The sequence below is a fragment of the Trachypithecus francoisi genome, unplaced genomic scaffold, assembly GCF_009764315.1.
Source record: "Trachypithecus francoisi isolate TF-2019V2 unplaced genomic scaffold, Tfra_2.0 Lachesis_group2, whole genome shotgun sequence".
In the NCBI taxonomy this organism is placed as follows: Eukaryota; Metazoa; Chordata; class Mammalia; order Primates; family Cercopithecidae; genus Trachypithecus; species Trachypithecus francoisi.
Window position 1 is genome coordinate 158,689,595 of NW_022681465.1, and position 19,902 is coordinate 158,709,496.

The 19,902-nt window shown below is 47.4% G+C and overlaps 1 protein-coding gene and 1 long non-coding RNA gene across 3 annotated transcripts in view; one reads left to right on the top strand and one right to left on the bottom strand.

The window, feature by feature from the left end:
• The first annotated feature begins 2,042 nt into the window (after positions 1-2,042).
• FSTL4 (follistatin like 4) overlaps positions 2,043-19,902 on the top strand; it is a 420,406-nt gene continuing 402,546 nt past the window's right edge. The window contains exons 1-2 of one of the 2 annotated variants that reach the window (XM_033181231.1): positions 2,043-2,274; positions 11,177-11,312. In XM_033181231.1, the coding sequence (XP_033037122.1) occupies positions 11,187-11,312 (126 nt within the window). In that variant the 5' untranslated portion in view covers positions 2,043-2,274; positions 11,177-11,186. The remainder of the gene's footprint in view (positions 2,275-11,176; positions 11,313-19,902) is intronic. The other variant, XM_033181230.1, reaches the window with a different exon arrangement.
• Positions 2,379-13,326, bottom strand: LOC117065871. Its single transcript, XR_004430067.1, has 3 exons — positions 13,175-13,326; positions 11,340-11,347; positions 2,379-2,389 (listed from the first exon to the last, which is right to left on the bottom strand). It is a non-coding gene; the product is annotated as an uncharacterized LOC117065871 (long non-coding RNA).

The following is a 19,902-nucleotide window of genomic DNA, read 5'->3' on the forward strand; positions in this document are numbered from 1 at the left end:
TAAAAGCACAGAGCAATTCAAAGAGGTGTCAAGGTTACTGGCATCTGATGCTGCTTCCCTGGAGCCTTGTTTTATTTTGTCATTCACACTTCACCTTTCTCATTCCAAGGTGACTTTTAATTTCACTCTTATTTTATGCACAGTAGTCAAACAGCTCACTTCGGATGTTAGTATTCTCTCTAAGGAATATTCCATACATCTGGTTTGCAGCAACTACCTTCTTCTACTTCTTTGGGAAGCATGTAGAAGTTCAGTGCCTGTTCACTGCATTAAACAGAGCTATTTCTGATCTTGGTCAATCTATAGACCCTGATTTACATATGACCTTGAGTTATTAAAAAACAAAAAATACACAAAGTCCTGCTTTGATTATGTAATAAGGCCACTAGGCTGACTCAGGTACTTTGTGATCAGAGCTGAGAACAGAAATCTGCTTTTCCAAATACCTCATGTCTGACAGGAGAGTTGAATCCGGCCTCTAAGCCATGGTGTACCTTCCTGACCACAGACTTAGAATTAAATTTCAGAGGGAGGCACAGCACATTTCCAAATTTCCCTGCTTCTTTTTATACTTATTTTCTCTTTTCTGTTTCCCAAGATGAAAAGTGCCATCCCTTCCCAAGTCCTGCCATGGAGAATCTGGCCCCTAGCCAGCCTCAGAAGTTCAGTCATGGTGGCCTTGGCAAAGATTCATAGTTAAATCCGAGAGAGCATCACGCTGGTTAGGGCCCAGGGTCACTGAGGATGGAGTAGCCTTTATCCTTCTGAGTAAAAATCATGGTATCCACATGGGAAGTCAACCAGGTTTTGTCCAATCCCTCATTTTACAAGTGGGGAAACTGATACCTACAGCAGAGATACGATTGGCTCTGCATTACATAGCTGGGCAGTGATAGAGGGAGAGCTGAACCCCAGACCAAAACTGTGTGATGTTGGGACCACGCTGGCCTATTCACTGCTGTATCTCTAGCAATTATTAATAGCACAGTGCCTGCTGCATAGGAGGAGTTCAGCAGCAGGACAATCTGGAAGGAAAAAACAAATGTAATATCTCTTTCTTCATGTTAGCCTTCCATTATTCTTCCCCTTTTCCTTATATTTAACTACCTTCATCCTCAAAAAAATCCCCTCTGTCACCTCCCCCAGGCCAGGAGAGATCACAGAGGCATGGACAGGACTCTGTTTACCTAAGCCAGGAAGGCCCCTGGTGCCCACGCAGCCAGAGCAGGAGGCAGGCCCTCAGAAAGGCTCCTGGCCATCAGCCTGGCCTGGGTAGGGGCTTCCGCCTAAGTTTCCTGCCAGACTGAGGCTGTGGTATGACCATTTATGGGGCTCTAGTTGTTACAAAGGTGTTTCTAGTTCATTCGGGAACCAAGACTGATTTCAAAAGCTGCTGATGTTAAAGAGGGACCCAGAAAAGTTTGGGAGCCCCAGGTTTGGGGATGGGATCAGGAGGGGGAAATGTCTTGTTAGGGAGAAGGGACCCTCTGGGTCCAGCTAGGTCAGGTAGGCAAATGTCACTTGGGATTGCCCCTGTATGCCCAGAACGTCTTAAGATTCTGTAGTTGGAAGAGGGAAGATTCAGGAAAGAGGAAGAAAACCTTTGCTGTTTCACATGTTGTTGGGTCTCAACAGTGGGGGGGTTTCACCCACTTTGTCCCCAGGGACAGCTCTCCTGCTGTGGTGTACCAGCCCACCTGGACTCCACGAGCAATGGCCGCAGATTCAGAGACCGCCCCCGTGCGCCTGGAGAGCACAGCCTTGGGGAACCTTGCCAGAAAGGAGCCTGGAGGAGGGTAGAGGTGAAGAGGGGCTGTCACTTGCGGAGCTCCACGCTAGCCAGAGGCAGGAGCGCTACGCCGGCCCTCCTCCCGCCGGGCCCTAGATCGCCCCAGCGCTCCCGAGTCATCGCGCCCCGCGTGCGCGCCCGCCTGCTCCGCGCACCTGCCGTGGCCGCCGCGCGGGTCTGACCGGCTGGCGGGCGGGCGGCGCGCACAGGTGGCGGCGATTGGGCAGGCGGGGCCCGGAGGGTGACGTCACGGGCTCCAGTCCGGCGGCAGAAATAGGGCAGCCGCGGCGGCCGTGGCACAGCAGCGGGCAGCGGCGGCTCAGGGAGCTGGAGCCTCAACAGCCTCCAGCGAGCCCGGGACCCGCTGACAGCCCGAGAAACAGCCGAAGGACGCGGGGCCAGGTTGCCGCCGCCGCCACGGGGCGCTCCCTCCCTCCCGCCCGAGTCCGGCCACCTGGTCTTCTCCTCGGCCCCGGCCGTCTCAGGTACGCGGGCGCAGCTCCGGAGCGGGCCCGGGGAAGATGCCATGCCGCTGGCGCTGCCACCAGCCGGTCCCGCTGCGCCCCACTGGGGTCCCGGCGCCCGCGGCCCCACATCTTGCTGCAGGGCCCGGCGCGGGTGCTTGTTTGTCCTTACTGCCCGCGCCGGGAGAGCCAAGTTTGCCCGCGGGGAAGGGTCCACCCGGCCAGGGCTCGTTAGGGCTACCCCGGCCGAGGCCAGGACTCGAGGTAGAGGCTGGGACGCCGAGGCTCGTGGCCGGGGTCTGCGGTGGGGACCGGAGTGACCCGGTTGGCACGCGGGGCGCCCCGCAGAAGGGCTCGGGCCAAGCCCGTAGCTCGCGCCTGGCTCCGAAACCCTGCAGGCGCCGTTCTTGGGCTCAGGACCCCAAGCGGCCCCGGCGGAGCCAGGCGAGCGGGGCCCCTCTGCCCGGACCCGGTGCCCTTGGCTCTGGGCTTGGGCGCAGGGCAGGCATTCTCAGCACCTCCTCCCCGTGGCTTTGCGGGGAAACTTGCGTCTTCTCGCTGCAGCCCAAAGGGCCCGCTGTGCCTCGCCTGGTCCCAGATACCCCGGGGTCTGCCGAGTGTGAGGCTGGGGAAGAAGGAATCTGTGCATGACCCGACTCCAGGCAGCCTGCGGCGCTGCTTGTGCGCAGCCGGCGGCGGTCCAGAGCGAGCGGCCCGGGGTACTCGCTTGAGGGTGTCTAGGGAGCAGTGTGTTGGGGGCGTTCAGCGTTCGGGCTGGGGGCTTGGTCCTAAGAGAGCTTGCACTGTGGATGATCTTCGCCCTCTTTGCGCCCGCAAAGCAAAGACGAGTTCTGAGTTTTGGGAGGGACCTGGACGAGGCAGGCATAGCACTCTGCTTTGGACGCGTGTCGCCTCGAGTTTGGGGACTAGCGCGGGGCTAGTCTTTGGGGCTCCCTGCAGCTGACAAAGCGGCGCCAGCCCGAGGCCTGCCACCTGAGGACTTTGTGCCCGCAACTCTTGCGGGAGCGGAAAGCCGCCGAGGCGGTGGGGTTTCTCGGTTTCCGGAGCGCGGCGAGCCTCCCGGCGGCGCGGCAAGTGCTTTAGGTGTGCGCAGGTCAGCGGGGGCGTGCCCGGCGAGGTGGGTGTAGCGGCCCGAGAGCGGGTGCCGGGGCGCTGTCCAGCAGCCCTCGCTCGCGGCCGCGGGCCGCCGACACTGATGAATGACGCGTCCACAGCCCGCCGGTCCCCTCTAGGTGTCGCTTCCGCTGAGCTTTCCGCCAGTGAAAAATAACGCCGACAGCTTGGTCTGTTCCCTTCGTAAATTTGTTGCAAGCCTGTGCACCAGGAATTGTACTAGATGGGGCCCCCGAGATACAAACATCCGTCCAGGTTCTCTGGGCCAAACGTAAACAGAATTTCAATAGGTGGTGAAGTAACTGCCAGCCAAAATATTCACCGGGAATGGGCCTGTGTCACAATCTGTGAGGGGAAAAGACAGATCAGGGAGCGACTAGGACTCTTCTTGAAAGTCCGAAGTTATTTTCCTACTGCCAAATTTAGGGGAAACCAGCGATGCTTTTTTTTTATAGTGTCTTCTTAATCCTGGGGGCCAGGTGCCAGTTTCTGTGCCTGCTCCTCTGGACCCCAGGATAGGCTCTGGGTCTGGGCAGTGGTCTTGTGGGGGGTCCACCTGGGAAGGGAATGGTCAGAGGCGTGAGTGATGTGGCTTCTGAGTCTCCAGAGCCGCAGCAACTCTCAGGCAGGAGCTCAAGCCGGACACATGAGCAGATGCCCTCCAGGGCACGTGTCTGCTTCTCATCTTAGCATTGTGAAAGGAGGCACTGGGCACTGCAGCGTCACTAGACCATTTCCGCCATAGTCTGCTGAATGTTCGCTTTTTCCTTCCCATCCTAGGGAAAAAAGGCACCACCCTCTCCCAAGACTTCAGACTGAACCAAAGTTCACACAAGAAAATAGTCCACTTTGATGTAATGTATTAAAATTGCTCATTAGAGTTGTCCTAGTGCTTTTTTCTCTCTTAGAATTTTATGATCATCCTCAATTTTTGTTGATTCCAGGAAAGCTCTTTTTCTTCTGGAAAAGGGCCAGCTTGTTTTTCTGGGTATTAGGAGAACTTTTATCCTTTTGGCTGTGCCCTGGAGGTGGGTGAGGGAAGAGGTGGTTGGATTTTTCCACCATGACCAGTCAGTCCCTGAGGACTTTTTTTCCTTTTACTAAGGGTTGTAGGATTTTTTAAACGTGAACTTCACGTTATGATCTTTTGTTTGATTTAACAGTATATTCAGAGACTGGCGTTGAATAGTCATTATTTCATAAAACTACCTTAATTCCTAAGCCTTGTTTGAGTGTTTCTCTGCGAACTCAACCTTCTTGAGTTGCTTATGTGTGGTCAGTCGTGTGCTTCCTAGCTTAATGCAATTAGATATTTCAGGAGCACATCTTGCTTTACATTTTCTGTCTCAATGCATAACATAAGGCATGGAACTTCAAATAAAATAGAACTGCAGTCAAGAGAATGTGGTACTTAAGAGGTATAACCTGAAGGTTGGAAGGATAAAGGTTATTGGAAGTCACATGTGTGTCTGTGTTAAACTTCATAGTAAATAGGAATATCATAGATTTATACATGGCACGTAGAATAATTTAGGCATCTAATTTATCAAGTGTTAGGAAAGAATTAACTAATGATATAGAGTAGATAATTAATAGGAAATGCAATTTAACTTCATTATGGCTTGCTGCAAGGTTAGCTTGCTATATTTCCATGCCTAATTTCCCTGGGTTGGTATTTTAGGGACTGTCTTAGGAAATCTGCATCACTTTCTTTTTTTCTAAAACACTCACAAATCAGAGCTAGGGTCCTAAGTTCCCTACCTCTGAGAGGTTCCCATATAGCCTTACAGGTTTCAGGTTGAGGTTGATGTGGCTTTTTTTTTCCTTTTAAATTTGAGCAGACATGCAGAAGAGAATTCCAGGGTTTTGGTGCTCCCAGTTGATTTTTATATGTTGACTGCCAACATGCCATGAATAAAATGCTACCTACAGTGTGTGTAGGGCAGATACTTTTTCATCTGGAAAGGCTAAGAATGTAGATGCTTCAGGGTCACAAATCTGACTGTTCTCTTCAAGGCTGGGTGGCATTGCTTGGTTCTGCCAACTCATCTTTGTAATTTCTGGTCCTGTTGGTTACAAAGAGAAGCCATTTCTATATGGCTAATCCTTAATGGCTAGTCTGGTAAAGTTACCAAGTTCTGGGAGAGAGGCTGAGAGAGAGAATGGATGAACAATGCCACCGAAACTCTGAGGGCCAGAATTCCCACTCTTCCCAAGACGGCTGGTTCCTGGAATAGAAAGAGAAGTTTGTATTAAACCCATTGCCAGTTTAATGGAATTGCTTCTCTCTGGCCTGTGAACTTGGTCAATAAAGACAGCTTACATGCCTGTGTGTGTTCTCTGAGTGGGGCAGATTTTGGTATTTTCATATGAATACCTATTTCTCCCTAACAATTTGCATTCCTATGTCATACTTTTCTTCAAAAAGCAAGTCAGTATTTGGAATGTTACATCATACTAACCTGTAGTACCTCTGTAATTCTAAATACAGATAAATAATAACACACATATTAGCTTATTTTAGAACACCTGAAAATCCTGTGGTTTTCACAAGGAGGCAGACAATCTAGTGGAGGTCCTTCAGCGTTAAGAAAAGCAAAATCTGCCTATCTAAACAGAGAATGCAAACTTCCACTCTAGATGTAAGTGTGCAATAATATAAGGAACCAAACAGTTGCCCCGGGGGCAGGATGCCTGGGTTCCAGTCTAGGCCTGGCCACTGATTTGTCTTCGAACCCCGGTGGATTCGTCCACCTTCTGGTCTTCTGGGGTCCTATCTATGCGGCAGCCAGGTTAGCACCAGATTCTCCTGACTGGGGGAATGTCTGTTGAAGCTCAAGTAGGAAACCACAGGGGAAGCAATGAAACACCTCCCTTCCAAACCAGATGGCTTAAGTATCAAGTCAGTGTACTTTATGACTTGTTTGGAACAAAAGGTAGTCTCAGCTCTTTATATGTGGACAATCCTAGGTAGATTTATAATTAATACTTAGGACTTAGCAAGGATTGAATTAAACTTATTAATCTAAATTGATCTCAAAAGGAGCTCTAGGTTAAAAAAGGGGATTTGTGACCTTATGAATGGCACCTTCCCGATTCTATAATGGTGAGATTCTTGCATTTGCCTCTATCTGAAGGCCAGTAGGGCAATTTGAATTTGAGGAGTAATTAATTTGTTAACAGAGTTACTTCTCCAAAGTGACTAGCCTTATGATGCCAGCACTTTCTGTGAGCTGAGGGGCATCTGCCTGGGATTCTGTGCATCTTTTCATGGTTCCTCTCCCTCCCTCCCTCCCTTCCTTCTACCATATGTTTTTCTTAGCCCATAAATAGAGCAGCAGTGAGGACTGAGGAGAGTCTGCCGAGGGGCCCCCATCCCAGGGTAAAGTGTGGGAATTAAGGGTGAGCAGCTTGGCTCTTTCCCCTTGGTCGGAGCCATGAGGAGGAGAGCAGCTCTTGGCAGCTTTCAGAGGAAAGGAGAGTCTCAGGGCCAGGGCCTCCTAATTTACTGTCTCTAGATTTTCCCCTTTATACTAAAAACAACTGTTTGTCAAAACAAAACAGGCAGGACAAAACAAAACAAAAAAGACAGGCAGCAGCAGTTGAGAGTTAAGAGAAGAGATGTCGTGGGTCTGCATGCCTGACTTGGAATCTCAGTTTTGCCACTTGTTTGCCACATGGCCGTGGCAGAGTCCTTAACCTCTCTGTGACCCCATCTCCTCTGTCATCTGATTAAGGGATAATCATTGCCCCCATCATGGAGTAGAAAAAGGAGAGTTATGAGTTAATACCTGTGAAGTGTTTAGAACAGTACCTGACACATCGTAATTGCTATATAAGTGTTATCCAAATAGATAGTCTCTATTTGATTATTAGACAGATAATCAAAATTGATTTAGACCCAATATTAATTCTTTTTTATGAACTGAACTGTCATAAAACTTGAGCTATAAATTTCCAGGCTGTTGGTGCTGTAGATGTAATGGATTGTCAATCACTGTAAGTATAAAATGACATCTAAAACACATCCACAGTGCAAATGAAATCACAGCTAGTGGTAGGCAGACCGAGCTAAACTTTACAAACAAGCTGCCCGTGAGTATTTCAGTAGTTGGCCTGGTTCACGTGTTTCCCTGTTTCCAATTAAATTCTTACAGGAAATATAAACACAAACCAGATAAAACCAGTGGCAACTCCAGGCCAAGCTCCAGGCTTGAATCTTGGGCTTCCTGAAACACAACCCAGAAACCAGCAGTCTTGGTGCCTCCTCTTATGAACTGATTTGGTGCTTGCCAAAATCACAGTTGAAATGAATAGATTGTATTTTAATGCTACCCATTAGTACCAAAACCTAAAACGTAATTGATCTTAGATGACAAAGCAGATCAAAAGTTAAATACCAGATTTTCTGGCTTGTATATTTCATACCTCCAGGAGTTGACATCTGTACGTTAACTAGCATAGATTTGGATTATCTTGCTGTTTTTAGTTTATGTGAGCTAGGAGGCATGGAAAGGGAGAAAAGTAGACCTTATTCTGTGTGTTTACTCTGTGAGCAATGTTTGATAGTAGGTAAGTAGGAAAAAATTAATGAGAGTAAGAAGCAATGTCTTTCTAGTTCTAGCTTAAATTCCTATGGCTGGTTTTTAAAAATTCGAACAATCCACTAACTGTTTTCTGCAGTCTCTGGAAAGTGGCTCTGTGATCAGAAGAGGATCACTTACGGAGAATAGAGAATTACTTTGTTTATTTTTAGAAAAATGGGTTGCAGCCGGGCGTGGTGGCTCATGCCTATAATCCCAGTACTTTGAGAGGCCAAGGCAGGTGGATCACCTGAGGTTGGGAGTTTGAGACCAGCCTGACCAACATGAAGAAACCCCATCTCTACTAAAAATACAAAATTAACTGGGCATGGTGGCACATGCCTCTAATCCCAGCTACTCGGGAGGCTGAGGCAGGAGAATCACTTGAACCCAGGGGGCGGAGGTTGCAGTGAGCCGAGATTGCGCCATTGCACTCCAGCCCAGGCTACAAGAGTGAAACTCCATCTCAAGAAAACAAGAAAAACAGGTTGCAGTAAGGGGAAGACAGTTTTATTCTCTTTTAGTCCTGAACATGATTTATTTGTTTTTTCCTGCTCTTCCTCCCTGTAAGATTTCACACATCTTAGGGAGACCGCTGGATCAAGAGTGCAGAAGCCATTGGGGGGCGGGGGAGGGGGTGCCGTGACTGTCGCAGTCCTCACAGTCGTCTCCCGGGTGGCAGCTGAAGCGGCACTATTCCACTCAACTCTGCCTTCTTCAGAGTGTGGGGCAGGTACTGATGGTGATACTGTGACCTTCAGATTATATTTACTGGCCACCCAGACTCTTTCCCCAGTAGCTCAGCTTTGTCAACAGATGTCAAAGATGAGTGACTGAAGAAACAGATATAGGAGTGGGAGCTTATGGAAGCTTTTAAAAACAAGCAGACACTTTCTGTCTTTTTTTTTTTTTTTTTAGGCAGAGTCTCGCTCTTCACCCAGGCTGGAGTGCAGTGGCGCGATCTCGGCTCACTGCAAGCTCTCCGCCTCCTGGGTTCATACCATTCTCCTGCCTCAGCCTCCCGAGTAGCTGGGACTACAGGTGCCCGCCACCACGCCTGGCTCATTGTTTTGTATTTTTAGTAGAGACAGGATTTCACCGTGTTAGCCAGGATGGTCTCGATCTCCTGACCTCGTGATCTGCCTGCCTCAGCCTCCCAAAGTGCTGGGATTACAGGCGTGAGCCACTGCGCCCGGCCACCTTCTCTTAAAAGATAGTCGTACCTTATAACCTTGCCTTTTCATGGGCCAGTGCTAGAGTCCCACAGTTTTGAGTCTGACTTTTCCTCCCTGTGGACATTTCTGTCTCAAGCTGGAGACATAAAGCAAATGTGGAGAGGCAGCTCTATTTGGATGTGGACGGCAGCCAAACGAAACCTGGAATGTGGCAGGAGTGTAATTGTTTGGCAGCCCTGGCCTCAGCACTAGTGACTGTGTGACAACTTCCACCCCCATTGTCTAAAGTAGGGATGCTCCAAAGCTGTTGCCTATGGCAGTGAGCGGGGGTAGACTGCCAGGTCCCTCAAGCACCCAGTTCTTTCTGACTTGGATGTCTGCTCTGGACCAGCCCTAGGCCAGTTCATGCTGGGTGCTGGCCTCCAAGGAGCTCCGGTGTCTTTAACTTACCAGCCTAGATCAGGATGCAGTATGAACCATATGTGATTAAGCACTAAATTGTTTGGTATGAGCAGAAATCAATAACCCCTAAAGTTTCCTTGAGTAAGAGTTCTAAGTACTGCATAATGAGCTGTATCTGGTTATGTTTCATAATCAGAATACTGAAATTATGGTTGGACTGTGTTCACAGTAGAAAACTTCTTCCAAAAAAGTACAGCTTATTGGACAAGTAAGATAGTCTGTGTCGGGAGGCCGAGACGGGCGGATCACGAGGTCAGGAGATCGAGACCATCCTGGCTAACACGGTGAAACCCCGTCTCTACTAAAAAAAATACAAAAAATTAGCCGGGCGAGATGGCGGGCGCCTGTAGTCCCAGCTACTCGGGAGGCTGAGGCGAGAGAATGGCGTAAACCCGGGAGGCGGAGCTTGCAGTGAGCTGAGATCCGGCCACTGCACTCCAGCCTGGGCGACAGAGCGAGACTCCGTCTCAACAAAAAAAAAAAAAAAAAAAAGATAGTCTGTGTCCTCATTCCTTAGCACAATGCTTAGCACATGATTTGGACTTGAATATTTGTTGTAGCTGATGCTTAGTTTTTTCATCCATGTAATTATTTGATTACCTCGAATTGCTCACTTCTTGTCTTTTAGGACTGTATACAATAATGTTAGTGAGTCTCAGGAAACATCTTAAAGGTTATTGAAATTCCGTTATCATTTGATGCTTGGATTCTGCTACAAAATGGTTGGTCTTGAAACTAAGATATTAGACCTTATGATGCCATTTTCAAGCTCACTGTCTTATAAACTGAGGTGTCAGCTGCAAATGAGGTGCCAGAGATGTAAGAATTCTTAATCATTGTTTCATTTTTTTGAGACAGAGTCTCACTCTGTCACCCAGGCTAAAGTGCAGAGGTGTGATCTCGGCTCACTGCAACCTCCGCCTCCCAAATTCAAGCGATTCTCCTGCCACAGCCTCCCGAGTAGCTGGGATTACAGGCGCCTGCTACTGTGCCTGACTAATTTTTGTATTTTTAGTAGAGACCAGGTTTCACCATGTTGGCCAGGTTGGTCTCAAACTCCTGACCTCAAGTGATCCATCTGCCTTGGCCTACCACAGTGCTGGGATTACAGGTGTGATCCCCTATGCCCAGCCATAATCATAATTTCTCGAGCACTAATTGTGTGCCCAGCCCCAAATGCTTTCTGAGGAAACTGAGGCATGGCTATATGGCAACCTAATAGAGGTGACCCAGCTGCCTCACCCTGGTTTGTTCTTGTAGATGTAATGGTAGGTGGCATTTCAAATGGGTTTCCATGTAACAGATAGCATTTATAGAGTTCTTACTATATGCCTGACACTAACTCCTTCAATCCTCACAAAAGCCTTTTGAGGTACGTATTATTGCCATTTTAGAAATAAGTAAACTAAGGCTCAGAAGTAATATAACTTCTTCAAGGTAGAACAGAAGTTTGGTGCCAGGATTTAAACCCAGGTTTATCTGATTCTGGTGAACACATACTAACTCACTGTGACTTACTATATCCATCTCACAATGTTTTATTCTCAGCATTTGCCATTTCTTCAACAGACTCAACAAAATGAAACCAGGAGGCTTTTGGCTGCATCTCACACTGCTCGGAGCCTCCCTGCCGGCTGCGCTGGGATGGACGGATCCAGGAACCAGCAGAGGCCCGGATGTGGGTGTGGGGGAGTCACAGGCAGAGGTATAGTCAAATCCCCACTGACATAACGTTTCAAACTGATTGCTTTCCGATGTTACAGTATCTGATTTCCCCTCCACCTTTAGTTTAGATCAATTAGATCACAGAGTGAATTAAAATTGCACTTCCTTTTTGGTGGGGGACAGAAGAAGGCAACGTGTGGATACGGACAAGAGGTTGATAACACGACGTGAGTGGTGACTCTAAAACCTCTCAGATGCTGAAAATGTATTCCGAAACCAAGCTTCAGTTGCCTGGTTAGTCTCTACAAAGACCCTCCAGAGAATGGCCTTTCTGTATATTTAATAAAACCCTGAAAATGCAGAGTAATTGGTGGAGTACACCCATGTGAATTAATGAAGTGTTTTAATTATAAAATATATTTGAAAAGAAATGGACTAGTTTTCAGGTATATAGATAAAAAGCACCAGGCTGAGAAAGAACTGGCAAGTGGAGGTCCTAAGGGAGAGTGCTTTAATGAACAGATAAGAATGATTAATGGCATGTTAGGTATATATAAATGCTTTTAAAGTGCTTGAAAAACTTGTTCTCAAATACCTCCCTGGAGAGTCTGGATGTTCTGCTAATTGCTTAGTGAACCCTGGTCTTAGGTAGTAAAGAGGATTCCTAAGCTGCAACCTGGCCCTGCCCAAGGTAATAGATACCATGAATTTGGGGTTCATGGGCAAAATGTATTTTTCTGCAGAAAATGCTTTGTGTGTGCTGACCCTTAAGAAATGGCTTCACCCTTCCATTAAAACCACCTGGGATTTTCTCTATGCTGTGAACGAATACTCATTCCTAATAGGGAGCTTTCCAGGGCGCTTTTCCTCCCATTGTCTTCCTTGATGCCTGCCGTTCTCTTTTTCTCTGTCCCTGTTTCCTGTCTTGCAGAATGAGAAATAAAAATTACCTCAAAAAGTCAACATTCCCAGAGAGTGAATAAGGTTACTCAGTGTAGGGTAGGATTAATGCATTATTTGATCAAAAGACATGATTTCTCTTTCATTATTACTTAATTGTAATGCAATCCCAAAACTACCAGCCTTAATCTTTGGGGAGCCTCAGAAGTAATTTAATGTACACTTTTCCTGCTGAAGTTAGTGTGCCTTCCTTTTGTGGTGAGCAGATGATTAAATAGAAACACTATCTCTGCCATCTAAATCCATGAAGGACGCAACTTAATGTTCTTCTGAAAGAGTCTGGAGATTGGCTTGCTGGTGAGAACAGCATTTCCCTATGGGAACAGCTTTATCAGCACACTCATATCCATACGAAGAGAAAATGATCACTTAAATCCTACACATATATTGTTGAATATTTAATAGCAAAGCAAACAGACAAACACACAGTAAAGCTTAGTCTTCTTACTATTGGGGCTCATCAGCCCACTGTTTTAAACCACTTATTTCAAATAAAAGTGTCAAGTCAATTAAGGTGGGATTTAGCTGGAGGTAAATTGAAGGTAAGTTAATATCAACCCAGGGTCTCTTTGTCTTAGCTGTTAACACCCTACTTCTTTGTGTGCCAACAAGAAGGAGCACATACCAGTCATTGGGAGGAAGTAACGCTTTTTGGGGGTTGTTATTTTGCTCCCCTGCAACCCCCGCTCCAGGGTAGCTTTTGTCTTCCAAGTCCAGCAGTGTTGCTGCTTCAGGAAAGGAAAGTGATGACTGTGTAGATTCTGCACCACAGGAACTATTGCCCTATTGATCATATATATAGTTTTTTGCTATAGCTTTTGTTTTTGCAATATTGTAACTTCTAATCATTGAAACTGTTTCTATCAGTGATTAAATGAGATGATAATGGGAATGGACCTAGGGCATAGGATGGCCTAGGTTAAATGTTCAGCTGCAGAGAACAGAACACTGCCAGGTACGGTGGCTAACACTTATAATCCAAGCACTTTGAGAGGCCGAGGTGGGCAGATCACTTGAGCCCAGGAGTTCAAGACCAGCCTGGGCAACATAGCAAAACCCTGTCTCCACTAAAAATACAAAATTAGCTGGGTGTGGTGGTGCACTCCCGTAGTCCCAGCTACTCGAGAGGCTGAGGTGGCAGTATCACCTGAGCCTGGGGAAGTCCAGGCTGCGACAAGCCATGATGGCACCCCTGCACTCCAGCCTGGGTGACAGAGTGAGACTATGTCTGAGAAAAAAACAAAAAAAGAGAAAGAAAAAACCCGAAGGAAAAAAAAGAAAACAGAGAGTGGAGCACTTATTTTAGTGGATTTGTTTGCATCCCTTGCTCATACTCTGTGCATCCCTCCATGCACCCCCACGCCCCTGCTTACCAGGGGCCTCCTGTGAGGCGTGCTGTTTCTTCTTTCTATGTCTCTCCTTTCTACACCTGACTCTCCTCCTCCTTCAGGGCCCAGCTCTGGTTCTTACTTTTTCTTTAGAATCTTCTTTGACCACTCTTGGTCACACCTGGTCTCTTTTTCTGAACTCTTAGTCCTTCCTCTCTCTTTTTGTTTTCTTTCTCTTTTATATTTATGTTAGCATATGGATGGAGCCTATCTTATTTATCTTTTCTTCCTCACAGTGTCTAATAATTTTATAAGCAAAATAGAGGTTCAATGCATTTTTAAGCCAATCGATATTTATGTGACATTTGGTCCTGGTTATAAAGTCACTCTGGTGCTTCCAAAATTCAGACCAGACCATCAGATATTTCAGCGCAGGGCATACCTCCCTGCACAGCAGGTTCGCTCCCACTGGGGATGTGGATGGTTTCCCCGGCCAATCTGTGAACAGGCCAGGCAGGCTTGCATCCTAATATCCAAGATAGTCCTTGTGTGTTATAGTTTCTGGGTAGTTTCTTATTTGAATTGTAGCTTTTAATGTATTGATAACTCACAGTCCAAACCATATTAAACTCCTCTAGCAGTTTCCTCAAACAGTCTTATTTCCTGGAAGAATCAAAACCAGCAGAGTTTCCTGAGACTCTAAATAAGTCAAAAACCTTTTTTAGGAAGCAGATATTAAACTGTTTCTGTATGTTTCTTCCTGGTAGTAGTACTTCACACAAATTTTTAAAGTACGTAGAAAGCATTAATAAGATTTGATTTACCTTTAAAGTTATTATACCAATTACTTGAATGACCTAAGGGTAAATAAGAATTAAATGACCAACGAGTGTGTGTGCACATATTTTTAAAGCAATTATAGCAAGTGTTAAATTATTGTTTTATGTACAAAGACTGCAGTGGAAATAGCTTCAAGGAGTTTACTGTTTTACAGACATAGATAAAAAGAAATACAGCTGGGTGGAGTGCCTCTTTCGTAAGAGAGGAGTGGCGGAACGTGCCCTAGAATACTAATGGAATTCTCAATTCAGAGGAAACAATTCTGAGAGGTACAATTTATTGAAATAATGAAATGTTGTTATATCCCCCCCCTTTATCCTACACAGATGCTCTTTGACTTACAATGGGATTACATCCCAATAAACCCACTGTAAGTTGAAAACATCATAGGTCAAAAATGTATTTCATACACCTATCCTACCAAACGTCATAGCCTAGCCTGTCCTGCTTCAGCATTCTCAGAACACTGACATTAGCCTACACTTAGGGCAAAATCATCTAACACAAAAACTATTTTATAATAAAATGTTGAACATCTTATATAATTTATTGAATACTGTACTGAAAGTGACAAACAGACGGGTTGTATGGGCACTTAAAAGTACAATTTCTACTAAATGTATATCATTTTCATACTATCCTCATGCTGAAAAATCCTAAGTCAAACCAAACCTAAGTCAGGGCCTATCTGTATGCTGGTCAAGATAAATATAGTAGTAAAATCAATATTAGTAGAATTTTATATTTCGGGGGGAACCAAGGAACCAGGAAGGGGTGAGAAGTGATGTGGTAGCAGCCTCCAAAGAGCAGACCTGCTTTTGAGAAATAAGCATTTGTGGGAGCCCCCCACTTTTGGGGCCTGTGTGCTGCAGTGCAGCCCCCCACTTTTGTGGCCTGGGTGCTGTGGCGGGAGCCTCCCCTTTTGGGGCTTGGGTGCTGCCATTGGCGCCACCCCACTTTTGGGGCTGGGTTGCTATTGTGGGAGCCCCCCACTTTTGGGTCCTGGGTGCTGTGTTCCAGCACCAGCATCTCACCCATTTGCTGGGCTCTGGGATTGAATGGTGGCCATTACATGGTCTTATACATCTTTCATGCATTTTACTGACCTTTTTCTAAATGACTCTTACCCATGGCATATACATAGTCACGTACTATATACCTGTACATGTTAATATTGATTCCTTCTTAAACTGTCACCTCATATGCCTCAGTGCTTATAGACCAGAGATAGATTTTGAGCTCAGACACCTTGGGTTTTCAGTATTTGCAAATTCTCTCAAAGTAAAGTCTTTGCAGAAGAAATATGTGGAGTGGTGTCAGCTAACTTAAACATGACTCCCCGCCTCCCTAACCTCAGGGGTCAGCCTAAGACAGCATTGATCCTACCCTGACTGACTGGCCCCCTCCCCTTGCTACAAGTGTTGACAACAGGCATGGCACTCCTGTCGCCACAAGGGCAACCTCAAATTGCAGAGTCCTTAGATGCTCCATGGCTTCGTTCTGCCTTGGCTGGGCATTCAGTAGTACTTGGGCTGCGAAGACTGAGCATTGATTTTTCCAAAACACTTTCACTGTTCTTGTGTATTCATTGTCTTAACACTAGTGCCCCTCACCCCCAATCACCCTTTCTGATAAAGGTGAGTAAATGCTAAATTAAGGGGAAGAAAAATAATGGTTTTCTGTGAACTCGTAAGTGCTCATTTTCCTGGGTCACAGAACTTTTCAGGGCCAATTAAAATTCTGTCAACTATGGTCTCAAAATACTAAAGAGGCACACAGTGCACTAACTGGTACAGTGTGGAAGGGCTGGCTGGTACTAACTGGTACAGTGTGGAAGGGCTGGCTTACTCCCCACCACCCATAACCCTGACTGTGCTCTTTGATTGATTACTGGGGAAGAACAGCTGATCGTCTGTAGGGTTTCAGATCTGCCCGTTGGTGTCTCTACTCACCCTGGCCCTCAGCTGGTTTGTGGGCATAAATAAAAGAAACTCCTTCTTTCCTGTGAACCAATGGGGGTCCAAGCTGGGTGTTCTTAAGCTTCACCTGCAGTATGTGTGCATCTCTCATGGCTTTTCTGCCGCATCACCCTTGTGATACTCACCGTTGCAAATTCTAGTATTTGACTTGCTTTCAAAGAAGATGAGACTCTGGGCAAGGTCTCTCAGCAAGAGACGAGAATGATCTTCTCCCTAGGGCTGTGGAGCCCTGGGATAACCAAACCACATACCCCTTTCAAAAGGATCCAGAATTTCCTCTGCAGGTGCGGTGCTGGTTGATGTGGGGGCTGCTTCTCTGGGTCCCCAACACTTAGCCAGGGCTTTCTGCTGATTATTCTGAGTCAGAGCATGTGGATATTCATTTTTCAGGTAAAACTGGCACAACCTCCCACTTGTAGATGTTATCAGTACATTCATAATTTTCAAGGCAAACAATGGTAGCAGAACCTCTCAAGGTCTCAGGGATGAGCCCATTCCCAATTATAGAATGGGGTGTGCTGTACCCTGCTCCAGTACCTCTTGAGATGCAGTGTGCTTGTGAACGGTCTGGGATCTTGTTAAAATGCAGATTCTGATGCAGCAAATCTGATGTGGGTCCCAAGATTCTGAGCTCCAGGTGATGCTGATACTTCAGATCCCAGGGGACACTGGGCAGAAACGCCTTAGAGGAGCCTCCTGCCTCCTCCCGTGCACACGTGCAAGGAGAACCCCAGTTGGATTGACCCTGGCCTTTTTTTAGTTCTTGCTGACATGATGATGCTGACTGCAGTCAGGAAAAGGAGAGAAATGGGCAGGCTGCAGTCGTGCTGGAGAATAGCTTGATGAGACTCGCTTAGGGGGCAGGTAGGTGATGGGAAAGATGAACTTAAACAACCTTGGTTCTAGGGTCATTTTCACCTGTTTTCAAGCAGTTGGACAGGTAACTCTAGCTCTCACAACCCGTGGTTCCTCCCTTGCTTGTCTGTAGGTGGTTTTAAATTCTGAGAGAGGTGAGTTTAAATGCTGAGGCTTAGCCCACACCCCCTGCTCCAAGGACCAACAACACACTCACCTCACGCCACCACCGTGGCTCCCTTACTGGTGTCCTGTCCCTTCTCTGTCCCCAAGGCCAGCTGGCCTATTTTGGGGATGAGCATTGCTGCGTTGGTACGCCGTTTGGGAGTCTTGTTTTTCTCTCTATCCTTGAACAGGGAAAGTCGCTGTCTTTGTTCTTTGTGTCCCCTCCACTGCTCCCAGCCAGCCCTTCCACACTGTACCAGTTAGTGCACTGTGTGCCTCTTTAGTATTTTGAGATCATAGTTGACAGAATTTTAATTGGCCCTGAAAAGTTCTGTGACCCAGGAAAATGAGCATTTATGAGTTCACAGAAAACCATTATTTTTCTTCCTCTTAATTTAGCATTTACTCATCTAACTACTTTATTTATGCCTCTGTTGCTAAATAATCTATACTCCTCTAGGAAACTTCCCACCCTTGTAATCAGGACATCAGGCCATGCATTGTAAATGGGGCTGCAATTTCCATTTTTTGGGGAGTTGGCAGCACCGATCTGCCAAGTCCCAGTCATCTGCTCGATTTATCCCATATGCCCTGTGGGTTATCGCTCTTCCTTCCCATTTGGATGGAGGTAAATGCCGTCCCTGTGTCAGGCAGGATCTAACAAGGCCCAGTGAGTGGGCTTTACTCTTCAGGGCTGCCGAGCCAGAGCCATTGTCCTTCTGCCTCCATGGCTGTGGTCTCTGCCACTGGCTCCCGGGCTTTGTCTTGTCACCAGCCACCTGGGAGCTGGAGCATACTAGATCTAGACATGGAGGATGTGGGAGGATATGGGTCCACTGCTCTGAGCAGGCGACACCGTGGACACTGTGGTGGGTGCTGGCACATTGGTGTTGGGGGGAGGAAGTGTGGCCAGGTGGCTGAGAAGCCATCCGTCCGTCAGCCTCGCCTCTCTCTTGATGAGTAGCCATCCTTTGGGGCATTCCCTTGAGTCAGGAAGGTCTGGAACAAGAGAAACCCAATTTCTTTCCTCCTAATAAAAATCAGCCTTGTTGTACTCCTGCCAGTAGTGTGTGCTCTTGGCAGAGGTGAAGAATGAGTGTGAGTGGCCTGCGGGGCTGGGGTCTTCCCTCAATCACAGGGTGAGTTTCAGTTTGATCTTGTACAGGGGTTGGGGTGGGGAGAGCTGGTGCTGCTGCTGGCGTTGGTCAGGAGACCCTGAGAGAATTGTCTTCCCTTGGTGGGTGGGACTGGTCGGTGGGACTGGGCTAAGGTAGCACCTGTCTACCAGCTTGATGCTGCATCTAGACAGTGAGCCCTTGGTTTTTCTTCATTTGTTCCAAGAGGGCCTCGGGTACAAATCGAAACCCTTCTGGAGGGTTCAGCTGCAGATGGAAGCTGCCACTGTTGCTTCTGTTAAAATACTTTGAAGGTTAAGGTTTCATGTTATTTGGGATCTAGACTGAAAACTGTGTGTGTATTTTTCTTTTTAAGAGTTGAGAAGGGAAGTCATATTCTATTTCTTGCAAAAGCCCTTTCCGGAGAATCAGTGAGGCCACCAGCAAGCCTGTGACGCAGCTGACAGAAGCGCCTCCCCACCTGGGAGGGAGTTGGCCTAGCCTCAGAGGTGACAGACGCCCCCAGCACAACCCAGGCTTCAGCCCCAGCTGGGGGCCTGGGCCCCTGAAGCATGGCCTGTTTTTCAGAGGACGCCTCTTCCCCTGCTCAGGCCGAACGTCCTCAGTGCTTCTGGTGGCCTGCTTGGCTGGTGGCAGGGCTAGCTCTCGGTGTAGACAGGCTGATGTGCATGGCTGTCTAGGCTCTTGGGAGAAATGGCTGCTGTCCTCCTTCCCCGCCCTGGAACCCTGTTAACTCTCACTTTGTGTGTTTTATGTTGCCACTTTCTCCTCCACGGTGTTTGCTGTTTTAAAACCCCATAGTTGATTTTTCCTGTTGGGGCTGAATCACTTTGTCTGCCACCTGTCTGTGCTGCTGCCTAAGGCATCCTCAGCCCTGCCTTTGCTTCTAGTGAACCCTCAACTCAGAGGGTCCGGGGGCTAAAATCTGTTTGTTCTCTTGTCAGCTGTGGAGCTAAGGGAATCGCCCTCTCCAGCCTTTAGGTTTGCTGCAAGTGTAATGCTGGCGATAACAGTACCATTGTCAGGGTTGTCCTGAGCACTAAGATGGTACGTGAGGTGCCCAGAACAGATTGCCTCTGCAGAACATGGCAGTCAGAGCAGTGGTTTTGTGATTGTCATCCCAGAACCTCAGTTGGTGGCTGTCAAGAAGACTGTGAGCCCTTTGTGAGCCACAGCCTGATATGTCAGCTTCAGCTGCTGCGGTTCTTGTCACTGCTGGCCATGGCCACATACCATGTAGCAAGGCAGCCCTCGGGGTGGGAGGGTCCTCTTTTCAGTAGAGTGGTAAATATCTTGGGACTGGGCCCTATATCCTCAGTGTTCAGAAAGCGTGGCACACAGCAGGATGTTCAGATGTTCGTTGAATA